We start from the raw sequence: 26532 nt of genomic DNA, 5'->3' as shown, positions 1-26532 counted from the left end.
CAATACTTTTGGATTTTTATGTTTGTATCTTACGTGTTTGGACCCCAGCAAGAGTAGTCTCACCTTTGGTGTAGACTAATGGGGATCCACAATAAACAATCAATCAATTAAACTATTTGAAGTCAATTTAGGATTACTGACAGAAAGTGCATTTGACTAGGGATGTTCATTTTGAAAAATTTCCAAAATCGATAATCGGTGAAAATTAACGATCAATTATCAATTATCGATCATATTAATACTTAGAAAATTTTTAATATTTTTTTTTTTTTTTTTTACAAAATGAATGCCTATGGCAGAAAATACGAAAGACAACGTGTTCTCCTCAATGAACTCTTTATTTCAATGTGTCTCCTCTCCAACACTGCTGTCCCCGGCGCATGCCGGTGTGAATTTCCCATGTTTAAAACAGTTTTGTTGGCACAAAGGCCCGTGCCCAGCCAGAAAACTAGAGACTATATGAAGCTCCACCTCACGTTAGTCGGCTGTGCAATGGAGTGGGGCGAGGAGGAACGAATTCCACCCAAACCTAGTCCCCAATTTTTTTTTTTTTTTTTTTTTTTTAATAATTAAAAAATCAATCCAAATGCCACAGGATCGATTCCAATCCTTAACGATCAATTATCGATTTTCGATAATTGATGAACATCCCTACATTTGACACTATCTGCATTGTCTTGAATCCCTAAGCCTGGTGCTCCCAAGACTGAGGTGAAGACATGCCATGACTTGGTTACAAACACTAATCAACTCAAATGTAGACGATGACACTATAACTGTGGTCAAAGTAACAGATGAACAAACTGTGGCGTGAACACATCACCTGTGATGTCTGATGTTCTCCTCAGTGTATCGATCTGATCCTGTTTCTTCTGGACAGAGCTTCTCAACAGCTCCTGGTATTCTCTCTCCTTCTCACTCAGCTGGCTCAGCAGTCTGAAACGGTACAAACGGTCATCATCACTAAACAGAAGCAATTCCTAACAACAATTGTGCACTAACGGTGGTAACTGTGGAAATTATTTCACCCAAAAATGTTTCAAAAATAACCAAATCTAAAAGGGTAGTTTACTGTGAGCCAAATAACTGTACGCACAGTCGCGCACACATCTGTCCATTATTGTTACTGTTGTTGTTGTAGTTGTTTTTATTTTGTAGTTGTTTTTGGTGGTGTTGTTTTTGTTTTTTTGTGTTGTTTTTTGTCAGTCCCCATGGGGTGGGTGGGGGGTGGGAGGGAGAGGGGAGAAAAAAGAAAAAGAGTTTTCATACTGTATTTCGTGACATCCATGTTTTTTTTTGCGAAAACTGAGAAATAAAGTGATTAAAAAAAAATAAAAAAAAAATCTCATATTCCACAAAACCATGAAAGCAACTGTAGCGTAAAAATAATTCACAGGGATAATAAATATGGTTATACGGATAAAAAAAATAAAAAATAGGAAGATTATTATTATTATTAAATGCTACCTCCTGGTTTCTAGCCGCAGGTCTCTCAGGTCATCACTGAGGGGACAGTTGTTGATGAGGGTGAGGTCTTCAGGGGAGCTGGGTCTGGCTCTGGCTGTAGCTGGAACCTCGTTTAGAGCTTTTGTCTGTTGTGTATCTGTTGGCGCCACCAGCTGGTCAGAAGGGGGAAATACAGGATCAACCTCGACCTCAAACGAGGACTGCAGCTGGAGCTTCAGCTCTGAAAGAGACGGGGAGGGGGGGGGATAGAGGAAGCATGGATAAGGCATGAGAAAAGGTTTACAAAAACCAGCCAGGATAGAAGTCAATGGAAGTTGTAGCTACATTCCAAAAGAACAAAAACTGAAAAGTCATCTCCATAGAGAGGGAAAGAGACAAAATCGCAGGAAGGTGGAAACATTTGATGTGGTTACATCCCAAATACACAATGCTTGTTAGGCCATGTTCACATTACAGGCAAATCTGATTTGCTGATAAAGTCATTAATCATCATTATCTTGATTGGTTTCCCAAATCTGATTTGGGAGTGTGTCCGCACTGCCACAAATCTGATTCTCAAGTCGGATCTGTGTGTCCAGACCTAAACAGCCTATCTGCATGGGTTGCTATGGTAACGACGTGGGTGTTAGTAAATACGTACGTTGGTGACGTGGTTTTCCTGCGCAGAAGCATTTGATGCTGAGTTGCGAGTGACGTTCAAATCAGATTTGGTGGATCTGCGCGTCCGCACTGAAGTTACATCAGTCGAAAGCGGATTGGAAACTACCTCCATATGTGGTTTGGGACAAGTGACACAAATCAGACTTGGAGCGTCCAGACTCATAAAATCAATCCGGATAAAGTCATTAATAGGTCACTAAAGTTCACAAATCAGATTTGGCCTCCTAGTCTGAACATGGCCTAAGTTGTCCTCTCTCACCCCCCAACAAGATTCAGCCCAAAGTGTAGCCTCGACACAAGACTCCGCCTTCATTCTTCATTCTGAGTCTCTATCCCACCCATCACAATGAAACAGTATACATCCTTCCTGCACAAAGTTGTTATCCTGTGAGCATGCTCCGTGGTGTTCCCGAATATTGCGTAGTTTCCAATACTGCGCCCTTATTCACATGACAGAGCATATCATTTCTGCTAAAACTAGGGAGCTGGTCATTGCAAGTCACCGCAACGCAGGTCAAGATTTTACATCTGTTTTGATTGATGGCCTGTTGAAACAGTAGAGGAGTTTAAATACTTGGGAACCTTTTTTGACTCCAATCTAAGTTTCACAGCCAACACAGAATACATCTTTAAGAAAGCAATGCAGCGTTTGTATCTAATCAGGAAATTGGATTCATACAAAATAAGCAAAGCTATTCTGGAGACTGTCTACAGGAGCCTTATTGATAGTATTTTGACCTTTGACATGTGTACATGGTTTGGGAATCTAGGAGCTAAGAACAGAAATAGACTGTGCCGAATTACAAACATGGCGAGTAAAATTATTGGGAAAGAACAAGAACAACTTGGATGTATCTATAAAACACGGGCGGCACGAAAAGCTAGACAAATTGTGTGTGACCCTGTACATCCCCTTTTAATGAGTTCACAAAACTGCCCTTGGGAAGACGCTACAGAGTTCCTGCAGCAACCAAGAACATCTACAAAAAATATTTCGTACCAAACACAATAAATCCGCTAAATTCATAAACGTCAGACTCATCCACATCAGAACCATGTCCGTTATCGCTGTCTGTAATGTGCTGTTGTCCTGTTGTCTTGTTATATGTTGTATTATGTACCCTATCATTTCCTGTGCTGTGTACTGTGTCTGTGTACTGTACTTTTCATGTATGCAAGCAAACCTGTGAAGCCAAAGACACATTTTCACATTGTGGACAACAATAAATTGAATTGAATTGAATTTTCCATTCAAAATGGCTGTTGTTGTTGTTCTGCGTCCCAGCGGGGAAACAGCGCCATCTCTGTTGTGTCTATGGGTGGAAACCATTGACAGTACATATGGAAACCCGTAATTACACATTCGGAAAAGGCAGCAATTATTATTATTAATTATTGGTTAACAAGAATGAAGGCTGAGTCTTGCCTCGAGGCTACAACAAGATTCAGCCCAAAGTACGAAACAGAGGCCATTTACACCTGGCATTAACATGCGTTTTCTGCCATCAGATTGCAATCAGATTGTATTTTATCACTTCAGCCTGATTCCATTTACACCTGGCGTTAACATGCATTTTCTGCAATCTGATTGCAATCAGATTGCAGAAATGGTTGTCCTCTCAATCCGCATAGGTTAAAGTTGCTGTATCCAGATTGAGAGGAGACATTGCATTTACACTTGTGTTCAATGTGTACACAATGCATCCCTGACCGATCAGATTTGGCCGATCAGATTGCAATCCTTCTTCAATGCGTTTTGGGGGTGTTTACACCTGGCATTTCAAGTGATAAAACACAATCTGATTGCAATCTGATCACAGAAAACACATGTTAACGCCAGGTGTAAATGGCCCCTAAAGTTAGCAGAATATCAGCTGTACCTGGTAGGAGTACAGTGATGGCCTCCTGTACCGCCTGTCTCAGCAGATTGTCCAGAGCAAACATCCAGTGAGGTTTCACCTGCTGCTGCCTCAACACCTTCTTCACCTACAATAAAACAGTGTTGGGGGTAACTCATTACAAAAGTAACATATTACATGTAATATATTACTTTTAGCAGTAACTTAGTAATATAACTTTCAGTAATATTATACCAGTTACTTTGTCAAGCAACTCAAGTTACAAATTGAGTTACATTTTATTAAATCAAAGCACATATTTAAAAAAGATACAATCATTTCCTAGTCAAATTGTCTGTTTTTATGCAAATAACCACTATAGATGACAATAACAACGGAAAAGGAGAACATTTAGAATTTTGGACGGTTTACACTGACTGAAATTATTTTTCGGGATGGTTCCGGGGCGGCAATGTCATTCTGCTACTGCTGTTATTTTGTGAAGGTAATGCATAAGTATTGTAATAAGTAACGAGTTACTCTACACAGACAGTAATATTGTAAAGTAAGGTATTACTTTAAAATGAAAGTAACTAGTAATATGTAGTATATGATTATGTATTTTGTATTAGTATTTTGAAAGTAACTTGCCCAACACTGACAATAAACAGCAGATAGTGCAAAATGATTGTAAGGAAAGCAAGTGGGAAGAGACACTTCTTTCGGGATATTCCAACAAAAATAATGCATTACATAAATGCATTACATACAGCGCCCCCTCCCTGCCTTGGCAGTGTGTACAATCTTGCAAACAGAGCCAAGACAAGGAGCAGGACAAATCTATACATTATATTGACTCGAAAGTAACCTACCGCATCTTGGAAGCTGAACAGCACCGCCTGCAGGCTGTTGAGAGGTACTGCGGCCGCCAGCAGATGGGATCGAAGCTCCAGGAGGCTACTGGTCAGCTGCTTCCTGTCTGGAGAGCGGATGTTCTCTCGCAAGCAACTTACCAGCTCTGTGATGTGCTCTGCAGTGAGGGACAGTCCTTCAGCGTGCTAAGAACAGAGTCACAAAGAAGCATTACAAAAAGTTGGGAGACTTCTTAAAAACGGTGCTATGCCTTTGGATAATATTTTATTATTCTCAGTAATATATTTGTTGTGATGATACGCAACAACAATGCTACCAAAAAACTATAGATGATACGAACTGTAGCAAAGCAAACAGACAATATTGAAAGCTAACTTCAATCCTAAGGTCCATATAGGATTGAACTGCACTTCTTACATTCTGTAATTGCACAAGCACTTATTGGCACTTTAATATCCCTATGCACCTGTACTAAGCTTGAAATTTGTCAAATATTTTATTCCTTGTGAAAATCTCCACATACTAGACTTTTAATGTATGCATCAGAAGCACTGGAATGGAAAATAATTCCAGGAACTTGCAGGGAATACTGTATAACATAACACCAACGCCCCCCCCCCCCCCCCCCCCCCCATTTATTTTATAATAATATAGAACAAGGCTATTCAACTGGTGGCCAAATCAAGTCAGACCGGCCCATGGATGAGTTCTAAAAAAATAATAACAATTAAACTTAATTTACTTATTACACCTGAATGGTTGTTTTTCAGATGTGATGTACTAGCTAAAGTGAGCTAAACAAGTCAGATGCACTATAAATTAGGGGTGAGGGGAAAAATCGATACACCATAGTATCGCAATATTTTGCCTGACGATAAAATAAAAAATAAAAAAATAAATTGCAGGCCATGCCATGCTAGGCCACCGGGCATCTGCCCGAAGCGCCCGATGGTGCAGTCCGCGCCTGCAGTGGCGTATTGAGTCCAGAGAAGCTTAATAATGTAGCCTACATGTGGGGCAAAAACAAAACAAAACAAAAAAACACTGCATGTTTTACTTCCGGTGAGGTCAAGGAAAAGGTAGGAAAAGGAGTTAGGAGTGACAATATATCGAAATATCGCAATATTCAATATATCGCAATACTAGCATATCGCAATATCGCAATACTATCGTATCGTGACTCAAGTATCGTTTTAGTATCGTATCATGGGCATCTGGTGATTCCCACCCCTACTATAAATGTAACCATTTATAACGCATCTTTCTTGTGGCTACATCACAGCATCTCCTGAAAAGCATTTATAGTGCATCTGGCTTGTTTAGCTCACTTTAGCTACATCACATCTGAAAAACAACCATTCGGGTGTAATAAGTAAATTAAGTTTAATTGTATCTATTTTTTGTATTATTATTATCTTTTTAGAACTCATCCACGGCCGGTCTGACTTGATTGGCGGGCCGGATTTGGCCCTGAAATAGATCAACAGATCAGATTTTTCCAACATGGCCTTGTGATTGGTTCAAAAAAGGAGAACTTGTATATTGTTTGTATGATGTGTGATATTTTGTGTTTTGTATGAATTATTTTTAATGTACCTTCTGATTGTCTCCTGCTCAGGGACTACAGGTGCAAATTAGCTCTTAAGCTAACCCTGGCACATTTACATTGATATTGATGTTGATGTTGATTAATGTGCACTGTCCCTGATTAAAAAATAAAGAAAGAAAAAAAAAGAAAAAAAGGAGAAAGGTCCAAGGCACTCTTCTGGCATAAAGTAAAAAAGCCTTTAATTACTTTAGATGGCTATATCATTTCGAAAGGTTTAAAAACATAGCTAGTGCATGTTAAAAGAGCTGGGACATGACCCACACGTAGCAGCACAAACAGCTTCCTTCAGGGTATGGCCACCAGGGTATGGCCTTGTGATTGGTGGTTGTGAATAGAGCTGGGTATTGGTTAAAATTTCAAGAATCGATTCGATTCCGATTCACAAGGTTGCGAATCGATTAATCCCGATTCGATTCGATTCGATTCGGATTCGATTAATTTCAATATCGATTTGGTTAGTGATACCAAAACGTGTTTTTTGAGCTGTAACCTGAATTACATGACTGTCCAGTTATCTAACACAGGGGTTCCCAACCTTTTTTGCACCAAGTAGATACACGGGGGAAAAAGTTGCGGACCGGTTGTCAATTTGAATGGTTTTAGTTACACATATATTTACTCACCAGGTGGTGACAAAGGGTAAATAACAGCCTTTTCATCTGTCAATAAAGACACTTTCACAATTATGCACAGTGATTTGATTTCAGCCTATATCATTTCTAAAAGTAGATATTAATGATCAAACATTTCCATTTATGTAGCCTACAGTATTTATGTTTTTGTTTCAACTACAAACATAAATAAACGTCAACTTGAAACTATGTTTCAACTACCACACATATTTTAGCCTGTTTATTAAAAAATATATAAGATATCAAAGGATTAAAATAAAAATCGATAAAAAATCGGAGAATGGATTTTTTGAACCCAGCTCTAGTTGTGAAACATGTTGACCCACCTGAGGCACAGAGGCCTGTATATTTGACAGCACATGGGTGATGTAGTCAGTGAGGACTTGGTGCAGTGTGGCTCTTCTCTCACTGTCCTTCCTCAGCAGAAACAGACCCATGTTCTCCCCCGTGGTGGCCGGACTGCACATCATGTCCCCTGGAGAGTCCTCAGGGAGCCTGGCCAGCAGGGGGCGACAGAGAGACACATTATATCAATGGTTACAGAACGAAATCAATACATGGTAATAAATAAGCCATATCTGTACACTGGCATTACACCCTGTTTCCTCCGTGTTGACAAGCTTCCCTGCTCCTCTCTCTCTCTCTCTCTCTCTCTCTCCCTCCTCGCCTGTTCACGCCCATTTTCTCTGTCCGGAGAATTCGTTCCATGTTGCCAAACACTATTGACAGTTTGAGCCTTCCCGCAGACAGCGACACAAGCAGTTTTATTAGCGAACGTGTATTGACGACGCGGTGCAGGATTGCCCTGTGTAGTTACACTGTGTAGTTGTTTGAGCACATTGCTCGAGCTGTAAACAAGGCTATCTCGGTGAGTACTCGACCAATTTGAAAACAATATGTCACGATGAGTCCCTTAGACACGATGGCCCCTATCGTTGCATCGGCGTAGTTTCTAGGCCGAGCGCCTGGCGCAGTGGGCGTGGACCAGCGCACTTGATATCTTGGTGTTGGCGCTACACGCAGCCTAAAGCATTACAACCACGCCTTTTAAGCGTAAAATTATGCACCGTCATGCTCATTGGATAAGTGCAATAAACGAATCACACGCTTGCCTTTTAAGCTCCAATTCCAGTGGTCCAGTAAAACCAGACAAACTCAAGCGCTCTGCCCCCCCCCCCCTCCCTTCATCCCGTCTGTCTGTCTCCATATATAGGCTATTATTCCATAGTATTATGCTTCTCAAACCAATCTAACTGCAGTTTAAATACTGCAAGCATGTAAATACGCTACACTATAGCAAGATCAAAGTGAAAAGAATGTTCTAAAGGCATCAGCTAGAAAAATATAGCCTATCCCTATATGATGAGATTAATTAGATTGGTGAAAGTTTGTCCAGAAAGATATCGTTTTCTCTCCCCTGCTAGGATGGTAGAATGATGCACATAAATATAGCCTACATTATGTAAAGTCATTGCATAAATGTGTTTTTATTGTAAAACTAAAATGTGAAGTAGAGCCAATTTATTGGAGCAGACATCAAAGTAGGTACATGACAGTAGAAGCGCGTTACGCTGTCACTTATCTAAATCACATTAAATCGACAAGGGATATATATAGGCCCAGGAGGACATATATGTTTCACATAGGATGGTGTTTTCATTTCGATGTTTTATTTGGTCCAATATTGAAATGTTCTACAATTGCAGGTTGTGTTACCATTACACATTATTTAGATCTACGGTACCTTTATATCTATTTCGGCTCATTTGGTTGCTATTTAGTAGCGAAATGGAGTACCCCATTGCATGCTGGGACATTCACAGGCAGTGAACTTACAACTGCTTTTTCCTATGGGATGTGTGTTGTGTCTGTCTGAGCGAGGGAGTCAGAGAGAGACAGTCGTATTGTGCCTGTCAGACTGAGGAGAGAGAGAGAGAGTGACACAGAGAAGGTTACAGAGGAGAGCCAGAGGGGAGCGCTCCGCGCAACTGGGGCACTGAATAGGCCTGGTTTTCAAAAGCGCTAAGCTCTAAATTTACGCCAGGTGGGAAGATATCATTAGGCCGGTATGTAAGGCTGACACGCCCATTCTCGCCCATTCTTGGACTGCGCCACGCCCATTCGGCCTAAAGCGCATTTGGCAGCGAAAAAAGCCATATTGATATCTTCCCGAGGCAGGCGCAAGGCACGTTTTTTTGCGTTTAAGGCCCGTTTTAGCGCCGAAGGCCTGTGGGAGAATAGGGCCCATACAGTGTGGAAAATAGGGTCCAGGTTGGAAAAAAAACGAAATTCTCCTTTAAGTCGCCAGCCGCTTCTTTTCCCCTGACAGTGATGAGTTTCACTGGCAAGACGTAGTGCGTGGAAGAAGGATCACGCTATATCTCCCAGTTCCCCTCCCCCTGGACCGGCCAGAGGAGGTAACGTGAACCTGCGGCCCTCATGTTGGTAGCGAAGGAATCTACCGCTGCACCACCCACGCGTCTGCACTACCCGCGCGCCTGCACTACCCGCCTGCACTACCCGCGTGCCTGCACTACCCCCCTTCGATAACTACACAGGGCTTAAAATTCACTCTGCAAACTGGGGGGGGGGAGAATTCCCCCCTTACGTTCTTCAGATAGGGGGGATTTATAGACTTTGGGGGGGATTTTTTCAGCCGATACGATAAATGGCCTGCATTTATATAGCGATTTTATCCAAAGCGCTTTACAGTCAGTAGGTACATTCACCCATTCCCACACCGATGGCGGCAGGTTACCACGCAGGGTGCTGGCACACCAACGGGAGCAATTTGGGGTTCAGTGTCTTGCCCAAGGACACTTCGACATGCAGACTGGAGGAGGCGGGAATCGAACCACCGACCTCTTTTATCCAAAGCGATTAGTGGACGACCCGCTCTACCTCCTGAGCTACAGCCGCCCGATAACCGGTAAATATCTGCTTCTCCTGTCCGATAACAGATATGATAATCAATAATAATTTCACATTTTTGTCTTTACTTAACCTGCAGTTTATGCATATTGTAATATGATATGAGTGTTTTAGTAAAGTGTATCACTCAATACAAAAAATAAAGGCTTTAATACAACTGAAAGCCTATGGCTGCTTAGTCTGCAGATAAAACACAATGACAAAAGACATAGTTATTAGACTCTTATTCAGGGATGCAAAGTCATGGATAGTTAAAAAGGTGACAGATACCAGGGCAGACACAAATCATTCACTTAAGTGCCCTATTTTAGGATGAAAAAGGTGACTCACTGTTACCTAAAGGTGACTAGTTTGCATCCCTGCTTATTCTCTTATTCTTATTCACTTCAGGTTATATTCTTTTAGTACGGCGATTTTCTCTTTGCAAATGAGGCAGGCGGCATTCCCTTTGAACTCGACGAAAAAATAATCACTCTCCCACTTCTCCTGAAACTGTCTGTGCTCGTCATCAACCTTTCTTTTGCCTTTTGACAGCAACATGTTCACTTCTCAACAGAATATAATATAATATAATATAATATTTTAGCTACAAATGTTTTTCTTTCCACTTGGTTTTTCACTCGGGTGAACCCAATCACCTGCTAATGAGGTGGATTTTACATGCAGTGATGATCCCGCTGGCCTGGAGGGTGAAGCGTGTTGCCAGATACTGCTGACGGTTTCCAGCACGAAGAGTTCAAAACCCGCCAAAATGCACACAAAACCGCCCAAGGAACTGCACATCTATGGAAATGTATCTGGCAACCCTGGTGTGAAGTGCGGCTCGTCTGCATGAAGACAGCGCCTCGTCCAGGTGCCTCGGGAGCGCGCTCTGTGTTTTACAACGAGCAGAGGTGCGGGCCTGATTTCACTATAACTACCATACCAGTGATATAACTATCACTATAAGTGGTGGGCCGCATGAAATCGTTTTAGGGGCCGTGAGTTTGAGACCCCTGGCGTAAACCATTGTGGGATTACTCCCCATTTATATATTGAAAATATGCGGGAATTTCCAGAAAGATGCGCGAATCTCGCAATCCCGCAATGTAAGTCCTGCTACATGTGATGCAGCCTAACCACACCATTCTACTGAAACCTAACTGTGGCTTGACACGATGGTGAGATAGAATCATGTGTGATAATATGAGTAGAGATGCACCGATTCACATTTTTTCAGTTCCGATCCGATTCCGGATATCTGCCGATACCGATACTGATTCCGATACCAGAGCCCTTGGCAACTCTCCCAAGGAGCTGCAGCCTCGCTGGCTCCTACTGTGACATCAGTTAGTCTTTGGTTTTGGTAATCAATTATCTCATAGCATTAGTTACCTGGCTCACAATATTCAATTAAACAATTAATAAATGTCATTAGATATTTACAAAACAATTGATCCACTCAAAATTAAGATAACATTTCAACAAATAAGCGACAATTAAACACCCCTGCGACTAAAATATCTCCAAAACTAAGGAGGACATGTTGTTGAGTTAGCTAACCGCTACTGTTACTACCTCACTTCTACTACTCGGAGTTATTAGCACTGTTTCATGTTATGTTACGGTGGGTTTATGGTCCAGTGCAGGCTATGATAGCTATGAATGGAGTCTGGATCTTAATGTGGATCAGCGACGTCAGTCCGATATCCGATATGTGAATTACGTCATATCGGCACCCGATACCGATATCCCGATATACCGATATCCCATCCCTAAATATGAGTTTGGAATGCTGCTATGTAAGGGTTAATGCACGATGAGGTGTCCATTATCAGAAATTATTGGACGACGTGGAGGCGTGAACCGACCGAGGCGAAGCCGAGGAGGGTTGCCTCCACGAAGTCCAATCATTTCTGATAATGGACACCTCGAAGTGCATTAACCCGCTTATACCATGGTCACTTGCCAAAGAAACAAAACAAGACCATTCATTTATATTTCCATGCATTTTGCAATCAAAATCTAGTTTTCATAACCTTGGATATGAGTTGAGAACCGGCGAGACAAAATAGTCCCCTCGGCTGCTCAGGATTAGGCTATCATTGAATAAAATGGCTGCTTAGTGCCTACACTTGGCACAATTCTAGAGTCAAGCTAACTAATAATTTAGCCAATTGTATGTAACATACGAAATAAAAGCAAACGGCAATGTCTAAGAATGCAACGACATGTAACTGGCTCGTTAATTCTCGCATTAGAGGGAATTACATTAACGTCTGCGGGTCTTATAAGACGTAAATGGCGCGAGGCAGGAGTAGACTGAAAACGATCAGCTTTCTATGTTGGAGTCCAGGTATATTTTGTGCAAGGACGTCTCTCAGTGTGTTGCTGTTAACTGCCCATTTCGTTGTTTTCTTTTTGTTGATCTCGTCTTTTTCCTCTTCGACTCAGTGATAGAGGCAGCGCGCGCTCTCCCAGAGCGCCTGGCTGCTGCTCGCTGCAAGTTGTAAACAGAGGGTTTGACAGTTGACAGCTGAGAGCCCGGCTTCTGTCAATCTAAATAGTTACTTTGACCGACTACATTTTTTTCTAAACTTATAAAAGTGCCATATTAAGCGTTAACGGTGGCATAGAGCTCAAACGGCTTTGTCGTGATCCTGGCGCATTGATATGAACGGTGAACAGACCATTTAGCTAGGTGTACATTATCACTGTACATTATCACAAATTAATGGACACCTTGCAGCCAATCAGAATCGAGTATTCACCCAGACCATGGTATAAGTAAGGGATAATGAGATTTCCCAAGCCATAAGGCAACTAGCGGATAACAAAGCATGTGGCAAGGATAACATTACTGCAGAGCACCTGAAGCTAGCCAGCCCTAGGGTTGCTGTGTTGCTGTCCATCTGTCTTACAGGGTTGGTAACACATGGCATCCTGCCAGATGCTATGCTGACAGTTGTCTTAGTACCTATCATTAAAGACAAGGCTGGGAAGGTAGGGAGTATGGATAACTATCGACCCATCGCCCTAGCCAGCATACTGTCTAAAGTGCTAGAAAGTGTAATAATAGACAGAGTAGGGGATCTTATCTGCACCACAGACAACCAATTCGGTTTTAAGAGCAAGCACAGTACTGATTTGTGTATTTATGCATTAAAAGAAGCAGTAGAAAAGTACAGAGGGCAGGGCTCAACAATGTTGTTAGGCTTTATTGATGCCTCTAAGGCGTTTGACAGAGTCAACCATCACAAGCTCTTCACCAAGCTGAAGCATAGGGGTGTTCCAGGTAGCATCATACGTATCCTGGCATATTGGTACGACAGGCAGACTATGCAGGTAAAATGGGGGAGTATTTCATCCTCTCCCTTCAGAGTTGGCAATGGGGTACGGCAGGGTGGGCTTCTATCCCCAGGACTATTCAGCCTGTACATGGACGACCTGTCAAGGCAGTTGAGAGGTTGTAGAACAGGGTGCATAATGGGTAACACCTTAATTAACCATTTCATGTACGCTGATGATCTGGCCATTATATCTCCCAGTAGTGCAGGGTTCCAACAGCTTCTCAACATATGCTCAGACTATGGGGTCAAGTTTGACATCAAGTATAATGCCAAAAAGAGTGTAATAATGATATGTAGGACCAAGGCGGATCAATATCTTAATTTCCCAGGTTTCTATTTGTCTGGTAAAACCCTGTCTGTGTGTACCAATGTAAAATATCTAGGCCACATCATCAATGACAAGATGGAGGATGATGCTGACATGCTTAGACAGAGAAGAATGCTATATGTCCAAGCCAATGTGTTAGTGAGAAAATTTCACTACTGCTCTGATGAAGTGAAGGTGAACCTGTTTAGAGCTTACTGCACCCCTATGTACACGGCCCCTCTCTGGGTGAGATATAAGAAAGAGAGCTTGCGCAAACTCAAGGTTGCTTATAATGAGTGTCTCAGAATCCTGCTCAAGAAGCCCAGGGGTAGTAGTGCCAGCAAGCTTTTTTGTGATTTAGGGATAAACACCTTCCAGGCCACCCTGAGAAGACTAATGTATAAGTTCATATGTAGACTGCAGGGGTCCCAGAATGATCTCATTATACAGTTGACCAACCCAAGGTGTTGTTCTGTGAGATACCAATCCTATATGTGGACACACTGGTATTCGTGCCTTTTATAGAATGTGTATAAAGCACTTTTAAATGGCATTTTAATGGCATTTACTGTTCTTATTTTTAGATGCCTTTTATTGAATTTGCATAAGCACTTTTTTTTTAATAGGTGATATATCGCCTCTTATAATGTTTTTTGTTGTTGCTGTTGTTGTTGTTGTTGTGGTGTGTGTTTTTTATGTCTATTTACTATATGTGACTGTATGTCTATTTGGACGGTGGAGTCTGCAATAAAGTTTGATTGATTGATTGTATAGTGAGCCGGTGATTACTGGGAAAATAATGACCGACAGGTGAATGATTGAGCCCGAAGCGCAGCGGAGGGCTTAATCATTCACCTGAAGGTCATTATTTCCAGTAATCACCGGCTCACTATACATTATCCCGCTTAGAACACGGCCTACAACTAAATCATTCAATAATCTGACAAAAATAATTATTCAAATAGATTTTTTAATAGCGTTTTCAACGACAAAGCGGTTTCATTCGTAATTGGCACACAAGACACCACAGCTGCAACTGGTTGGCCTAATTAGTAGTGTCTGCTGACAAAAGGCTCTTATCAACTGATTAATCCAGGTGTGGCAGAGCAGCGGTCGGTTGTCGAGAAATAATGACCGGTGAATCTTGTTGATTGACCAATCAGAATCGAGTATTCAAGAGAGCCGTGTTCTAACTATGAATAATATGTGGGATAATGTGACTCACGGCAGGAGGCTGTTGGTCCTGGGTGGGCTCTCTGAGATGTCTTCTGCTCTGAGGGCGGACATGGGCCTCCGGAGGTCCAGGGAACACGACAGGTCCATCGTATCTGAGTAGGAATCGGTGTCTTCCACGAAGATGGAGATAGGGACAGACAGGCTGCGTTGGTAGTCGGCTGAAAAACAGTAAGATTGCAGTTAGATATCTTCCTGTTTCATCAGCATGCATAATAACACAGTTACTGTAAAATGACTGTTAGTCTAATCCAGTGTTACTCATTGCGAGCCGCACAATTGGGCTCGTGAAGCTTAGCTCGCAGCCACTTTCATTCAACGTGGACTTTACTTCTCAAAAGTGATCTGTTGACTTCTTCTGACCAAGCATCTTAAAGTTGAGCTGAACCCAAAAATGACTTTTCTTTTCTTTTAGTTCAAATACCTGGGTATGCAGTGCACCTATTTAATAATGTATGCAAAAAAATCACAAAAATCTAATTTCTTTAGTTTTTCACACTTTTTCACATCAAAAGTTCATTTTTCAAGATTTCATTGATAACAGTAATGTACAGTTTGCTGACGTCACCTAGTACTATCAAATGTCTACCCCATTTCAACCAATCATATCACGACATGCAGCTGTCAATCAAATCTTCATTTCAGGATCATTTTCTCTCCCAAAAGAAAGAGAAAATGGCGCCTAGTGCCTGTCATCTGGCAGAATTCCTATCCCATAAACTAACTACTAACTTGGCCAATTGCATGAAACATGAACAAAAAACAAAAACTATAATCTCTAAGAATGCAAAGAAATGTAACTGGCTTGTAAAAACGTGCATTCCAGGAATATTATTTACATTTATAATGATAATGGCGCGCGCCTCCGAGCCTGACAGCCTCCCTGGCTGTCAGGGGTCGTCTTTCGGAGATTCCAGGCGGGCAGGCAGCACCCATGCATTGGATTGTCCGCTCGCTCCGCACGAAGCCGTTGGCTGCCTGGTACTCCGCGGATCCCACTCCCGTAGCACGACAACACGCCGAATCCCACCCGATTTGGGGGTGGAACACGCCAGGATTGGCCGATGCCAAAGCCAGTCGACAGAATTGTCAAATCAAATCATCGACACCGTATATGGTCCGCCTCTCAATTTGTTTTCAGTCTGAAACGGACTCAGATGCACGTGACGAACGGGTTCACCTCGACTTTAATGTGTTGGATCCCAAAGCATTTGGCAATAAACTGGTACAAAACTGTATGGTTCATGGCTGTTTTTCTCTACTATAATTCAGAGAGGTCTGACGCTGAGCGCTTCAGACTGCAAGCAGGGACTGACTGTAGCGCTTGTCTTTGCTAGCGCTTTCGCCTGGGCGGTTGGAGTCAACACTTAATATTAAAATGAGCTATGCCATCTCCGTTATACGAATGGAGAGACTCAGGTTCTTGAGGACCAACTCACCTGGGAGATTTCAAACTATTTGGGACCCGTTTCTGGCCTGCCTTGACGGGGTTAGGGGTGATGGGTGACTCGCCCGGCCGGTCTTTCTCCCTCGTGTGGGATCCCACTCATTTATATATGTATATATATTTACAAGCATAATTTATATATATTTACAAGCTGTATGTAACTGGTGGCACTAGTGTATGTATGTTTTTTCTTTTCTTTTCTTTTACTGTATCTGAGTTTGTTTGTTTGTTTGTTTTTGGTTTGTTTTTCTGTGTTCTAAAATTTTTTAATTGCTAAATAAAATATATATATGATGTCAGATGGCGACTTCTAGAAATTTTCTGAGCAGCCAACAGCCCTTGGAAAAGCTGGCAACACTGTTTCAAACAGCTGCTTCAACTTAACCATCCAGTTTATTAATTCACAGACAGACCAGCGTCAAAATCCATCAGTTCAAACAAACGTAGAATTTCCCCTTTCCGCCTTCAAAATAAAAGCGTAAACTACTCTGTACTACACTAATTCACTCAGGGCCTGCTTTCAGATAGGAGGCAACTCGATATACTCTGCAGCAGATTCAAGACTAGAATTTATTCAGGACTTTGTGGCCGTATTGCTTTTTTATGTCGTCTATTTGTTTTGACTCTGTATTGAAGCATTTGGAGAAAAAAAAGTACAATGTTGTGCTGCACAATTTACAAATTTACTCTCTTATTGTTTCTTTCTTTCTTTAATTATTCATTCATCACATTATTAGACACTATTTCTGATTATAAAAAATAGCCTAAACAGTAAAACATAGAATTCAGAAAAATTAAAATTATTTGGAAAACAACAAAACTGATTTCATAGGGCCATAGATGCGATTAGTAGGCAGATATGCTTTGTTGATGTGGCTTTTGCTGTTTTGCGGTAAAAGTGGCTCTCCTATTGACTTTGTCCTGCCAGTGTCGCTCTCATTGAAAAAATAGTGAGGATCACTGGCAGAAGCGTCATGCCCATTGTAGATTTTTGAGAGGATTTTTTTTTTTTTTTTAATAAACATAGGCTATAATATTATAGGCTGTGTGTGGTAGTTGAAACATAGTTTCAAGTTGACGTTTATTTATGTTTGTAGTTAAAACAAAAACATAAATACTGTATTGGAACGAGATCGCATTCCACATCAGAGCAATAACCTCCATCTCACATTTCAAAAAAGCCTACAAACAACATCTGATGCTAGAAAACACCTGTAATCACTGATCCGACTCACCCCTAGGTTTAAATTTTTTGATGTTGCTGTTTGATTGTATTGATGAATGAATGAATGAATGAATGATTGTAAATGTAATGTTTTGTTAGGCCTGTAAAATTGTATGTAGTGCAATTGAACATGTTTTGTATATTAATTATTTTGTTTCATGTACTGCAGAACAGGAACCTGCTGAAAACCAGTTTGTAACTGAGTCAGGCCAGTTAAATGTACATGTGAAATGTCATTTTTATCCCTTCCTGTATACATAAAGTGAAGTGAACTGGACTGAACCCTCTTAGTTTTCATGCACACATCCACTCAAAACAGCCCCGCGATCCACGACCCACCAGTTGAGAAGAAGTATTGATTTAGATGAACCAGGATGTAAATGTGAAAGGTGCTGAATCCTCACCAGCACTCAGTAGGTCTTTAGATTCTGGTTGCTGTGTTGCCTTGGGCCTCTTCCTGGAGGAGGACCTGAGGAAGCCATTCTTCAGCAGCTCTGAGCTTGTGGCTCTGTCGTCTGGGTCTGGCTCAAAGCAGCTCATTAAGAAGCCCTTGGCCTCGTCCGACATGCACTCTGGAACCTTGGGGTGGATCTTGAACATGCCCACCTGGAAGGGAGAGTTTAACGGTTGGGTTTGAAGAGGATGATCTGGGAATTGTTTCGAGTTCATTCAAAAAGCCCTTTCTTCAGTACTTTGAGGCAGAAGTTGCTAGAATTTGTTGACAAAGCCAGTGAAGTGTTAGTGGAGTTGAAACCCATTTATCTGAAAAATCTAATTCAGTACCTACCTGCCAAATAGTTTACAATGTGATTGACTAAAATAACGACTTACATCACACTTAATTTTAATCTCCAGTGATGTGCATTAGCATTATCAACAGCTATGAATATTTTCTGCTCCAAATAACTAAATAACCTGGTCAAATAAATGAGCCAATCACTGGTGTGATTCCTGTCTGGATTGACTGAAATGAGTCCCAGTTTATGACAAATCAACCATGCTTGCCAAAACCTGAACTATCCCATTAACATACAAATACACCAATATCTGCATGTATCATATGGATCTTTGAAGATACAACCCATTTTCGGTGCTCTTAGAGGCCATTTACACCTGGCGCTAACAATGTGTTTTCTGTGATCAGATTGCAATCAGATTGTGTTTTATCACTTGAAATGGCAGGTGTAAACACCCCCAAAACGCATTGAAGAAGGATTGCAATCTGATCGGCCAAACCACCTCCGGAGGTGGTCAGGGATGCATTGTGTACACATTGAACACAAGTGTAAATGCAATGTGTCCTCTCAATCTGGATACAGCAACTTTATGTGGATTGAGAGGACACCCATTTCTGATTGCAGAAAATGCATGTTAACGCCAGGTGTAAATGGAATCAGGCTGAAGTGATAAAATGCAATCTGATGGCAGAAACCACATGTTAACGCCAGGTGTAAATGGCCTCATAGAAATACCACATATTCGCACAGCAATACTACTAATTTGCATAAACATTCCTGACCTTGAACATGGCAGCCTGGGGACTTCCCAGCTCATGGAAGGGTGTTTTTCCTGTTGCCATCTCTATGATGGTACACCCTAGGGACCAGATATCAGCTGGCTTTCCATAGCCGCGAGGGCCCTGGTCTATGATCTCTGGGGCCATGTACTGGAGAGTTCCTATTGAAAAACATCATGGCAATGATTGCAATGCAATTATTGTAATAATCAATCCACAGGTAAAGCTATATCCATTGGCAGTGTTGGGCAAGTTACTGAAAATTGGTAATTAGTTACAGTTACTAGTTACTTCTCTCAAAAAGTAATTTAATTACTTTAAAGTTACTAGTTACTTACTACATTGAACATTCAATTATTGGGGAGGCGTATAGCCTATCCAAGGTCATTAGCCTCTGGGGCTTATAGCCTACCCAAGGTCATTAGCCTCTGGGGCTCTGGCTGCAGCTGCAGTTGCAGCTCTCTCCCCGGACTAGGTCAGAGGATCTGAAACCAGATAATCCTCAGAAGTTGTCCATTATTTTCATGTCCTAGAGTAACTAGTAACTAGCACAGTTCCTATTTTAGTAACTGTAGCTAAGTTACTAATTTGAAAAAGTAATTAGTCAGATTACTAGTTACTGCAAAAAGTAGTTAAGTTACAGTAACTAGTTACTTAGTAACTAGTTACTCCCAACACTGTCCATTGGTGTTCATATAGCAGCATATGCCATGCGTGAAACCAAGGCAGCGTCATAACTGTTTTCAAACACACATGATGAGACACGTCTCACCTGCAAAGGTCTCAGTACACGGATTGATCCCTGCTAAGCGTTTGGATGTCCCAAAGTCTGATATCTTCAACACTCCACTATAGGTGTTGATCAGTACGTTGTCACCCTGCGGACACACATATTTTCGGATATGCTTGAAGATATTTCAGTAGCATTACCATTGTACTTTTTGTATTGTTGTTGTCGAGAAGAGGACATTGTTATTTGCCATGTTACGGTTCTGTGTTTACCTTGATGTCTCTGTGGACTATCTGGTTGTCGTGGAGATACTTGAGCCCTTCAAGGATCTGCTTGGTGTAGAAGATGATGGTGGCTTCGTTGTCTTTCAGAGGACCCCATTTGGAGCGCAGTAGAGATGACAAACTTCCTATCCACAGCAACAGACAAGACATCAGAGGGTCTATTTCTTAAAGAGAATTTCGTTTTTTTTAACCTGCAGCCCTCTCCTCACATTAATTATGATCTGACGTAGCTCTGTTAGGTACTCCTCGAGACTGAGGAGCCACTGGCGCTCATGTTTATATTAGGCTTTTTATATCTGTATTTTATTTTTATTTTTATCTGTATGCTATGTATGTGTCTATGTGCTATGGAAAACCTAAGTTTTCAATTCAATTCAATAACACAATCAGGAAGTTCTCGATGATCTGGGACTCGTTTCTGGACTACTTGGATGAGGTCAGAGTTGAGTAACTTCCACTTCCTCTCATCGACTCCCGGTGCGAGATTTTGGGTACAGTGTCTGTTGTAAACAGTAGTACATTTTAGTAGGTTGGTAGCACCATGTCGTAAAGTTTTTGTTTGTTTGTTTGTTTGTTTGCTTTTTGTCTACATTTTTTTTCCTTCTTTCCGTTTGAATTTGTTTGTTTACTTGTCTTGTCTTGTTTCTTTTGTCTTTGTTTTTGATCATTTAAAACCAAACCTGTACGCTCAACTGGATGTGGTATTAAGTTCATGGGGTGGGAGAAAACAGTTTCTTTTCAGACAAGCTTTCACATGGTCAATGCTGCATTATATTCTTACACGCAGTTTATCTGAGGACTATTTGTTGTGGGTTCTGTTCTGTTCCGTTTGTTTGTTGTTTTGTTTTGTTCTTTGCTTGGGTGTGCGCACCCAATTGCCAACGGTACTGATCCGATGTCTGAAGAAGAAACAATAAAAAATACTATATACAGAAAGAATCACTGTAAATCATATGAAATCACTGTGTGTCCAGACTTAGCTCTCAGCTCCTAGCCAAGAGTATGACAAGCATACAGTTTAGTATCCATACCTCCAGGTACCTCCTCCATGAAGATCTTGATGAAACCGTCCTGGCTGACGGAGCCCAGGTACTGGACGATGTTCCTGTGTTTGAGCCTCCTGTGGAGGGCTATCTCCTCATGGAGGGGCTGGGAGTACCTGGGACAAACAGAAACAAAGAGGGAAAAAACAGTCTACATTACATTGTGCTAGTTTCACATATTATATTTCTTAATGATTTTAGAAAACAAAAGATGTGTTTTTAATTTGAACAAGTCAGCAATGCAACATCCCACAAATACATCTATATATTCACACAGGATGTAACAATACAAGGAGAACCTGGTTTACTCAAACCTCAGATTTCCTAATCAACAATTCTATGAATGGACATAAAGAATAAAACATGATCATGTGAGAGATGCAAAAATGCATGGGATGCAGCAAGGGGAAAAATTGGCCAAGTACAATTGGGGAGAAAATTCGGGGGGGAAATCAGAAGAAAAAAAATCATACATGCACAGGCAAATATGATAGAGAATAAGATTGAATCACTAATTTGAATGTTTCAGTATAGACCTTATTCGCTAACCCCGGACAGCGCCATATTGTTGACATACCGTCCTGCAGCTGACAACTATAGTAACGGCCTTATTGTCGTTTCTGTTCCATTACAAAATAGCGATAGTGATGACAGCTATAAAAACCCCACAGTTGTTGTTTGTATGCTGCCGTTAATGCCTGTAATAATAAACAAAAGAAAAAACGAGGTGAACAGACTTTGCTGTGAGGAGCTGTCAGAAAGTTTCACCTGTCTCTCCTAACTATCCACACCTCTCCTGTGCTGCTGACGTATCCTCAGTCTCGCTCCCTTCACGTCTCAGGACGGTAGAGATAGAAACAAACCACGGGGACTTTATTGCTGTCATTACTACAGCCACGTGTAACGCAGGTCACCATCCGAACACAATTGGAACGATACAGGTAACGCTAACGGCGGCTAGCTTCCTATGAACTCTGCTCTTACATAGGCTGTCACTTAAAGCGGCTGCGCTATGTCAACAACATGGCGGCAGTGGGCGTGCCCGTACGTGAGTGACGTCAATCGAATAAGGTCTTTCTGCTATAGACCCTTTTCACAGGGGCCATTTTGTGTCGAAAAGGCAGGGTAAACACAGGTGCAAGCAAAACACAATGAGGGTTTCCAATTTCCATGATTGGAATTTGGAAACCCTCATTAGTGTGTTGCTTTTCGACACAAAATAGCCCCCGTGAAATGGGTCTATTGGTGTGATCGCTGCACTGCATACTGCACAAAGACCAATTCCTCATTTGTAACATGATTACTCACTATGGCTATTCAAATAATTTTGAATATGGAAGATTTCTCTTCAAGATTTCCCTCGCACATCTCCATCGTCAGTAGAAGACTGAACGAGGATTAGGTTTATATTTCAAGTAACTGTAAATGAAAAGGTTTATATTTCAAGTAACTGTGAATGAAGTGGTGAAGGGGACTTTGTAACTAATGCTAAATCAGCACTTCTACTCTGCTATTGCACCACACTGAAAGTGTGTTTTCTCTCTCTCCCTCCAGTTGAAAATATCATCACCGTTTCTCCTGCTTAAAACCTGGCGCACCACAACACACTTTTTTGACAAGCATTATTTCTCAAACTTAATGAGATTATTGATTATTATTGATGATAATTTAGGTTGATGATTGCAGCATCACAAAAACAATAGCAGACAAAAACTCTGATGACAAATAGGGGAAGAGGAGTTTTGTGGAAGTGATTTGGGTTTTATATTTCCCTGCTTGGATTCTCTTGTTTCTAGAGGACTGTGCTATGGGGCTAAGCTCTTTAAGGAGATGAAAAGACTCGTAAACATGGAACGGAGAAGTCTAAACACACATCCTTCTCCCCTGGGAGTTGAGTCCAAAAGGAGCACTGTGGATACAGAGCATGGCTGTGAGATCTCTGCCAAATCCTTTCCCATTAAGGAATGATCAAGACAACATCTGGAAGTGAAATATTGTAGCTAAGGCCATGTTCAGGCTAGGAGGCCAAATCTGATTTGTGAACTTTAGTGACCTATTAATGACTTGATCCAGATTGGTTTTATGAGTCTGGACGCTCCAAGTCTGATTTGTGTCACCTGTCCCAAACCACATATGGAGGTAGTTTCCAATCTGCTTTCGACTGATGTGACTTGAGTGCGGACGCGCAGATCCACCAAATCTGATTTGAACGTCACTCGCAACTCATCATCAAATGCATCCGACTTGAGAATCAGATTTGTGGCAGGGTGGACACACTCCCAAATCAGATTTGGGAAACCAATCAAGACAATGATGATTAATGACTTTCTCAGCAAATCGGATTTGCCTGTAATGTGAACATGGCCTAAGTGTCTCTGTGTGAAAGACTTCTTTCATTGAAAAACAGCAAGTAAAATAGATTTTTGTTTCCATACGTGCTGTCCTTCTCAGGGATCTCTTTAATGGCGATGCGTACTTGGTTGCTCAGGTCCCTCCCGGCGTACACCACGCCATACGTCCCTTTACCCAGAACCACCTTGTCTCCATTCTCACTGGTTTCATAGATGTACTGCAGGAATGAAATGAAGACGACCGGTATGAGTATGCAATGACGACAAGTAGGGGGGTTGTCTGAGGAATGGTGAGGAATTCCACATGTAAACTACAAACAGTGGAAGAGTGGACAGGTTGAAAAGTGAGAGAACAGATGATTCATTCAGAGACAAAACCGAGTCCAGGATTCTGGGAATAATTTTCTTTTGATCCAGGCGGAAAATATGGAGGCAGCATGTTATGGGAATATGTTTTGCTCTTGTTAACTTCTGACCTTCACCCACCTGTGGCTTTCTACTGGGCACAGCAAGGGAGGTTCTAAAATAAAGGGTGGTCTGTTTGGGGAGGAGGGGGAGGGCGGACTGTTGTGACTGACCTCCAGTATTCCTCCAGTGAGGTGACTCTGGTCCTCCTGAGCGGGGGCTTCAGCCTGCTGGAGCAGAGAGTTTACCAGCTCGCAGAAACTAGAGGGAGGACAGAATGACAAGACGTCACTGTAAATAAGAATATGCTGTTTTTATTGAAAAAGTGGCGTCAAGTAAGCAAGTGTTGTTGGAGGGGATATCACAGTGTGCAACCATGTTACGTTACATGTTACAAACTACCCATTTCCCTATTCACGTTGTATTTGCGAGGGGTATATAATACACCCCACCGGTGGATGTGTGTTTAATTTTTTTTGGCCTCCCCAGCGACTGAACCACGTCGCACAAATCCACAACCTTCTCCTTTCTTTCTCCGACGGGATTCTGTAAAACACAAGCCAGGCGTGTCTCCTCGTCGGTTTAGTGCAACCGATAGCACAACAGGTAGGCTATCCGGCACTTTGGCTGAACAAACAGCGTGAGTCGACTCGCAGGCAACGGAATGAACAAGTTTTTTTTTTGACCGCCAGGTGGGGTTCCCGGCAGCACGTAACGCCCCTTGAAAGCTATGAATACTGTAAAGAAGGAAGTATAATGATCTCGGTCATAAGGATGGAGAGGCTCAGATCCCTGAGAGAAACAACTCACTTCATACGTTTCTAACTATTTGGGACCCGTTTCTGGCCTACCTCGACGAGGCCAGGCACAACATTCCTTACAAGCACATAAGCACTAGGGGTGGGAATCACCAGATGCCCACGATACGATACTAAAACGATACTTGAGTCACGATACGATAGTATTGCGATATCGCCGATATTGCGATATATTGAATATTGCGATATATTGAATATTGCGATATATTGAATATTGCGATATATTGAATATTGCGATATTTCGATATATTGTCTAAACTCCTTTTCCTACCTTTTCCTTGACCTCACCGGAAGTAAAACATGCAGCGTTTTTTTGTTTTGTTTTGTTTTTTGCCCCACATGTAGGCTACATTATTAAGCTTCTCTGGACTCAATACGCCACTGCAGGCACGGACTGCAACATCGGGCACTTCGGGCAGATGCCCGGTGGCCTGGCATGGCATGGCCTGCAAATTTTTTTTTATATCGATACTTGGTGTCCAAATATCGATACAATATCGTCAGGCAAAATATCGCGATACTATGGTGCATCAATTTTTTCCCCCCACCCCTAATAAGCACCCTATATGGACGGTATCACCACATTATTGTCGATGTTTTTTTTTTGTTTTTTGTTTTGTTTCCTTTCCTGTGTCTGAGCTTGTTCGTTTGTTTTGTTTGTATTTTGTTCAAATTGAAATTGAAAAAAAAAGTACAAAAAAAAGAAGAAGAAAAAAAGAAGGAAGTATATATATGATTCATAATGTGATTGCCTCACACAAGTTCACTGTTGAGTTTGTCTTCACAGTTTGTCATTGGGTCAGTCAGTAGGTCAGACGTTTGGAGTGTCGTCCTGTGTCTCTGCTGTCAGTTATACTGACCCTTTACAGTGCAGCTCGGTGGGGAAGCACAGCTGAAAGTCGTCTGAGTTGTAGTGGACATACAGGAAGCAGCTCCGCTCGTCAATCTTCGAGGCACTGTGGGGGTCAAGAAATAGTCGAACCAAAAGCGTAGATGTTATTGACTCACTCTCAAGTCTTGTTTACACGTTGTCATTGTCTAAGATGTACTCCCCCTCGACCCCTTGTTTACATGTTGTCAATATCTACTCCCCCTCAACCCTTGTTTACATGTTGTCATCAGGGAGAGAGAGAGAGAGAGAGAGAGAGAGAGAGAGAGAGAGAGAGAGAGAGAGAGAGAGAGAGAGACAGAGACAGACAGACAGACAGACAGACGCTATCGTCATTATAGTATATAGATAAATAAATAAGAGGAAAATAGATTCATTCATTACAGGCTGGTGTGGGCAATGCCCTGCTGCAATGTTAAAAAGTGTTTCTCTTCTTCCCTCAACAGAATCCAACCTAATACAAATCTAATAAGAACATTCTTTTTTTTTCTCACACTGTCATTGAGTGAGTCATAAACTGACCCTGCTACAAGCTGAGGGGGCGGGGGGGAGGGAGGGGTTAAGCCAGCTATTGCCCAAGCGGGAAATAGCAGGAAAACTGCGGCTAAGGTACACCGTGACGTTGATCAGTAGCCAGAAAAGCATCGACAAATACAAAGTACAAAGTGCAGTATATTGACAGAGAGAAATCTGACAGAGAGCCAAGGTTTCCCAGACAACCCATGTGTTTTGGGTCCTCTGGCATTGCTGCAGGCTCGAACACCACACCCAAAGCAGTCAGCAGACAGTTCAGAGATGTTAGCACACCCTGTACTCTACAGTACCTCACCTCACACCCCGAATTGCAGAGGCCGGGAAAGTCCACTGGTGTAAGCCTTTCTGTGGATTCACACATGGTGGTTAAAATACGGGAACAGGTACACAACTTACCAACACACTGCACTA

The 26532-nt window shown here is 41.8% G+C and overlaps 1 protein-coding gene across 1 annotated transcript in view; it reads right to left on the bottom strand.

Moving 5' to 3' along the window:
• LOC310796455 (mitogen-activated protein kinase kinase kinase 5) overlaps positions 1-26532 on the bottom strand; it is a 53380-nt gene that overhangs the window by 7236 nt on the left and 19612 nt on the right. Inside the window, exons 11-25 of the mRNA XM_083658635.1 lie at positions 26417-26466; positions 25559-25654; positions 24054-24141; positions 23560-23693; positions 21113-21240; positions 20070-20206; positions 19840-19945; positions 19071-19228; positions 17956-18157; positions 14872-15040; positions 7406-7574; positions 4838-5023; positions 4008-4113; positions 1468-1687; positions 824-936 (exon numbers count right to left, since the gene is read on the bottom strand). Of these exons, the coding sequence (XP_083514761.1) occupies positions 824-936; positions 1468-1687; positions 4008-4113; positions 4838-5023; positions 7406-7574; positions 14872-15040; positions 17956-18157; positions 19071-19228; positions 19840-19945; positions 20070-20206; positions 21113-21240; positions 23560-23693; positions 24054-24141; positions 25559-25654; positions 26417-26466 (2062 nt within the window). The remainder of the gene's footprint in view (positions 1-823; positions 937-1467; positions 1688-4007; positions 4114-4837; positions 5024-7405; positions 7575-14871; positions 15041-17955; positions 18158-19070; positions 19229-19839; positions 19946-20069; positions 20207-21112; positions 21241-23559; positions 23694-24053; positions 24142-25558; positions 25655-26416; positions 26467-26532) is intronic.

Source organism: Poromitra crassiceps, assembly GCF_964638095.1.
Source record: "Poromitra crassiceps genome assembly, chromosome: 22".
Lineage (NCBI taxonomy): Eukaryota > Metazoa > Chordata > Actinopteri > Beryciformes > Melamphaidae > Poromitra > Poromitra crassiceps.
This window is presented reverse-complemented; position numbering and strand designations above follow the sequence as displayed.